A 5947-nucleotide genomic window follows, 5' to 3' on the forward strand; every position below is an offset into this window, starting at 1 on the left:
ACTCAACCGGATTGTCTTTGTCAAAACTGTTTTAGCTACATATTTGGACTCTGGTCGTTGTTATTATTCGTAAAGTGTTTTGATACCTTCCGATGGTGCTCTGAGGCTTTTAGCTGTAAATACACCATTATTTGTAACACGCTCCCAAAACTTGGTGCGTACTTCCTGAGCGGATACTTTCTCTTTTGGGGGGAGTGTGTATGTGCTGGGGTGGGTTTTTCTGTACTTCTCTAAACTATCAATAAAACACGGCAGTTCCTGTTTTGAGAAAACCAGAAATCTTTTTTTTTTTTAAAAATCCTGTTTGACTGCTGCAACCAGAGCTGGCAGCTGTGAAAAACTGGGAACGTAACGCAGGAGTGGGGCAATAAAAGGCGAATGATCAGTCTTATGTCACATGATTGATGTCTTGTGATGAAGTGACAGTGCATGGTTCTAGATCACATCTGAAGACTTTGCACGGTGTAACTTTTCTCTCGTAGCTGCTGTGAAACGCTTTGGAATGGAGCGACAGCCTTTTCTGAGGTAATGATCGCGTTATTCTGTATTTCTTTGCTTTAAACTTTAACCCAGCTCGCATTTTATTGTATTTATTAATTTTTTTGCCCCCCCCACTCTGATTATCTTAACTTTCGTTTCCCCTTACTTGCAGTCAGCCAGGCAGAGATTATGGAATAAATAATCCCGGTTATATACCAGCAGCTGCGGGGACGCCTGGTAAGATCTTTTACCCTCCTTGTTATTTTCTTACTCATTGATACAGATTGTTGTGATAAAAGTAATAGTTATCATCTTCCGGCTGTGGGAGTGACGTCATCGCGGCGTACAGGTTAGGTGTCTGTCGCTGGAGAAGTCGTATGTAGTGTAACATAAGACTGCTGGGGGTGTAATGTCTAGCGAGATTTAAGGAAGTTTTAAGGAATTGAGATCAACCCCTGTCTGAAGTAGTTGGTGCGGGAAAAACAACTCAGTATGGATACGAACATGGAGTTGCACAAACGTAAGTCACATAATTGCACCCTAACAGCTTTATAGGATGTTGTGAAGCAGTGACGTGTAATTTGGACAATGCCCGGAGATTTCAGAGTAGACTGAGTGATGGAGTTTATTTATTTATGTATTTATTTTCCAGCTTTCTTTTCCCGGTTTTCTTTTTGGTCTGACTGTGATTCGTGAAAATGTCAATACAGGATTGAAATTTTATACAATTTCAAAGTCTGTCTGTGGCTATGAGTGAACTGGTTCTTCTGGTTTGTTTCAGCAATGTTTGCCCCACCCGTTGCTGAGTCCATTGGCCCCACCGCTCCTCCAGCCAGCATGTTTGACAACATGCCTGGATATGAAGGAACAGTCGCTGGGGGAGGTATCGTATGCCGGACATAGTTTGTTTGCGCCACTATGAATGTCCTATGCGGAGGCTCAAATGGTTCAATAAAAACACATTACAAAAAAAAAAAAAAAAAAAAATCTGAAAATGTTACACCTTGTATGCTATGCTATATTTATACTTAAAACACAATTTTCCATGGCTGAAAGGGAAGACGACAATGAATGCAGTACTCAAATTAATATTTACTTTACATCATGTTACAGCGTACAATCATATAACAAAAGAATTATGATGATGAGGTAACATGCATCAATAATTACAGATTTTACAAATATTTACATTATTTACCTAGTTTTGCAAGGTTCCCAAATACACACTATATGCTCTACTTTGGGTATACTGAAAATATGAGGTGTTAATACAATCAAATGCATATTTTGAGATTGTAACTTCTTGGGGGTGTCGGATTTTTCTGCGGTGTTGAAAAGTTGCCCTCAGCTTTGTAAATCTTTGCAAAGTACAAGAAAATGTCAGTATAAAAGATACCAGATCAATATTTATAAATAAAACTGGACGTTGTCAGCAGGTTTTTCAGATATGATTAATTGTAGTTCCAGACTCAGAGAAAAACTCAACTGGCCAGACTTTGAGGTCTAGCGTTAGGCTTGTCTTTTTGTTGTCTTTTTTTATTGTATGAATCTAAAAACGTTTTGATTTTAAGGTGGATTTCTGCCGCCTCCCATGCCCACATTCCCAGCAGCGCAGCCTGAGCCTGCACTGGATCAACCCCAGTGGAAGTAAGACTCAAACCACTTTCTTTCACCATACTAGCTCATGATATTGCAAAACATTTTCGATGATCGGATTTTAGGAAGCAAAAAAAATCTCAGTGCCTCAGCACCCAGACAACTGAAACTTCATATTAAAAGGGTAGACAATGTGACATATCATATCACCTTCCCTTATTACTGGCAGCATTCCCTCTATATCTGAAAACACAGCCCGGGACGCCTTACTCCTGTTTGTAAAGAGTAAATGCTGCTACAGTTCTGCACCAGCAAAGGATGGAGTGATCACTAACATGGAGGCATTCAATACATATAGGGTAAGATGAAGTAGGCTGTATTTGGAAAAACCTGCCACAATGACAATCAAAAATAACTCTTTTTTTTTTTTTCTTTTTTTTTTAACATTACAGAGCATGAATAATCATTAACAATAACCAATACAAACATTTATGTTTTTTAGTACCGCCTGGACACTTTCACTGAATCCAGATCTACAGAGTGGAGTCACGAACCATACACAGGTACAATGCTGTTTAAATAAGTGTCCTTTTTTAATGTTAAAAAATAGAATTACTCTTAAGTCTGAAGTAACATTATGAATTTCATGTCAGACAAACAGTCCAATAGTCAAAGATGTAGATCTGCTTATCAGCATGTTACAATGAGCAAAATTCCATTAGCTTTCAGCTGTCAGCTAGCTATTTAGGATGCATTTTATTTGTACCAGGTCAGACGGTGGATGCCTATGCCCAACAACCTCCAGGGCCTTGGGATATTCCTGCTAAAACCCCCCAATTTTTTTTGGATGACAAACAATTTATTAAAGTTCCCTACACATCATCTGTGAAGGTAAGCTGTGGAAAACACGTTAAAAATAACTACTTTTACTTTTTAAAAAAATGTTTTGTTTATTTTTATCTCACGATAAACATTGCATTCACAGCCCTGCCATAATTGTTTGGGAATTGGCCGAAAACCATGCAAAGACTGTGCCGGAGCTGGTAACGTAAGTATTTTTGCACGGCCCTCAGGAGAAAAAAGGATAAATGATAAAATTCCTAAAAGCCTTTTCTTTTTCTTTTTTTCTCCTGACAGAAAGTTTGCTGGGTGTGTAATGGATCTTGTTATCGTCACGGAAATGATAGGTGCACCCACTGCAGTGGCAGAGGAAGAGAAAAGTAAGCATAAACCACAGATTTCTTATTTTTAGGGTCAAACAGGGTCATGTATTATGAATCAAATTTTTGCTTTTTTGTGAAGCAAAATGATAGTTGTTCTTTTACAGTTGCAGTTCCTGTCATGGGCAAGGATCGAGGCAGTGTGACATATGCAATGGAAAACAACAGCTCCTGGTTTACATCAAGCTCACTGTGAAATGGTGCACATTGATAAAAATTACTTAACTAGCTTAGCCAGCGCAATAGTCTCTTAATAAGATGAATCTCAGTCATATACGGTGTAAAGCTGCTATAATAGAAGACTGAATTTCCTCTTGCTTCCAGGACTAACAACTCTGATGCCTATGTTGTGGAACAGTTGAGTGGACTTCGGGTGGAAAACCTTAGCAAGGTGTCTGGCAAGGAGCTCTTCAGAGACACCCAATACATGGTATTCTGTCTATGATGATATTACTATCCATATTTGGTGTGATACCTGGTACGCCGCAAGAAAATAATTGAAAATAGATCATTATATATTTGTAACTAAAGAAGGAAAAAAAATACCCAGAAAATTTTCTGTTGATTATAATTTTATTTTAAAGTTTGTGACAGAACAATTTGAATAAGACCGAATAAGTATGGCTTGTTTGGAAGAGATGCCAGGAGGAAGCCTCTTTTCTCTAAAAAGAGCAGCAGCACGGCTTAGGTTTGCAGAGTTGCATATGAGCAAACCACAAAACTTTTGAAACAATGTGCTTTGGGCAGATGACACTAAAGAGAGATGTTTGACTGTAATGCACAACACAGTTTTTGAGAAAACCAAACACAACATATCAGCTTAAACACTTCATACCAACTGTTAAGCACTGTGGTGGAGTGTTGATAATTTAGGCTTCTTCTACAGGAATAGGACCTGGGCACCTTGCAGTCATTGATGCGTCTGTATAGTACAGTCACATGTGAGGCAATCTGACAGCTAAAGTCAATATCCAGACCTCAACCTGACTAATATGCTGTGGCAGGACTTTAAAAGAGCTGTGCATAAACAAATGACCAAAAAAATTCAATAAACTGAAGCAACATTATAAAGCAACAAAGTGAGAGACTGATAGCAGAAAACGACTACTTCAAGTTATTGCTGCTAAGAGTTGCTCTGCAACATACTGAATCATGGGCTGTACTTAGTTTTTCCCAGGACTGCATAGAGCCATGTGAAAACATTCACATGTCTCTATGCAGTCCTGTCCTGACATTTTACATGACTGAATATTTGGAGCATCTTTAATCACATTATTATTCTCACTAATGTTGCAAGAAGAGATGATATGTTAAAACAATATCATTATTTTAGCCCATGTTGTATCTAACACCATTTACTGTACATTAGGTTGTTACAACTAGGAAAACATTGGAGACCACAATGACATCAAACGCATCCTGTGAGACCATTGTGTAGGACTAGTTGCTTATCTGCTGCTTTAACTATGCAGTTTTCATATCAACTTATCAGAGCTTATAACTGTATACCTTTGCATTTCTCGTAATGTAAAAATTAAACTCTGTTTGTTTGGGGTTTTTTTTTTTTTAAATCTGCTGGAGCTATTTAACAATAGGTCAGTGCAGTTTAAATAGTCACATTAACTCGGTGCTTAACTTAAATTCACTGTGAACACCCTTTGTAGGTATACCCACTTTCAGGATTCCCTGACACTTCGGTGGTGAGTGCTTCTCAGCGCCTTGTCAGTGAGCACCAGGGAAAGTACATGCAGACATCACGCATTCTACAGCAGGTATTTTTTGTCAATATTATATTAAAAAACATTTGTTTATCTATTATCTAATGACTTGGTTAGTTAAAGAATAATTTAGCAGCATGCACCCTACTCATATTTTCTTTCTCTGTCTGCAGCGTCAAATCATAGAGCTGATCCCCATCACCAAGGTCACATACACCTGGAAAGGAAAATCAAACATCTACTTTGTTTATGGAAACGAATTCAAAGTTGACGCAGATGACTACCCTGCCACCTGTTGCTGCACTGTAATGTAAACACAATAGCTGGGCATATCAGAGCCTTTTACTCTTACTAATTAAACCACTAAAAAGGAGATCATATTTACATACTTATGGTTCTATTTTGGTGATTTTAAAAGGGAGCTGTGTGACATATGGGCAAAGATGACATTATCAAAGTTTGATGTAATGAGGGAGTTAAAGGAGGCATTGAATGTATCATCTCACATATTAGTGGAACTGAAAAGGCTTGTCTATTTTTCGTGTTGCATGTAATGTCAAAGGTAAGGGATAGTGATTGTTATGTTTTTGTTTTACATGCAATTTTAATGTATTCACAGTGTAAACTCTAATGATATGTTATATGACTGTTTATATTAACTGAATCCTTTTGCATTTTCTTTGCAACATGATAGTAGTGATTTTTCCCCCCCCATTATCAATAAAATCAAATTTATGATACCGTGTATTTGTATTTCTTAAAGCAGGGTCATTGTTAATTTAGAAATATATATTTTTAACACAATCAATTTCAGGTTGCCGAAGTATGTTGTTGTTGTTGTTTTTTTTTAATATGTATGATTGTGTAATATTTGTTTTGAAAAATGAAGCTCTGATTAAAAATATTTCGTAATGTTTTGCTGCGTGGTTGATT

General features: G+C 37.4%; 1 protein-coding gene across 2 annotated transcripts; it reads left to right on the forward strand.

Moving 5' to 3' along the window:
• The first annotated feature begins 57 nt into the window (after nucleotides 1–57).
• Nucleotides 58–5755, forward strand: ssuh2rs1 (ssu-2 homolog, related sequence 1). Of its 2 annotated transcripts, XM_082520239.1 has the most exons (13): nucleotides 58–525; nucleotides 653–717; nucleotides 1262–1363; nucleotides 2052–2127; nucleotides 2306–2435; nucleotides 2579–2639; nucleotides 2846–2967; nucleotides 3062–3124; nucleotides 3214–3296; nucleotides 3404–3496; nucleotides 3621–3726; nucleotides 4961–5068; nucleotides 5188–5755. In XM_082520239.1, the coding sequence occupies exons 1-13, from the start codon at nucleotides 503–505 to the stop codon at nucleotides 5326–5328; spliced, it is 1173 nt and encodes a 390-aa protein (XP_082376365.1). In that variant the 5' UTR covers nucleotides 58–502; the 3' UTR covers nucleotides 5329–5755. The 2 variants fall into 2 exon arrangements, with proteins under 2 accessions (XP_082376365.1, XP_082376366.1); XM_082520240.1 differs by lacking the exons at nucleotides 58–525; nucleotides 653–717 and adding an exon at nucleotides 784–1000.
• The last annotated feature ends 192 nt before the right edge of the window (nucleotides 5756–5947 follow it).

Source organism: Aulonocara stuartgranti, assembly GCF_965226115.1.
Source record: "Aulonocara stuartgranti genome assembly, chromosome: 20".
Classification (NCBI taxonomy): domain Eukaryota; kingdom Metazoa; phylum Chordata; class Actinopteri; order Cichliformes; family Cichlidae; genus Aulonocara; species Aulonocara stuartgranti.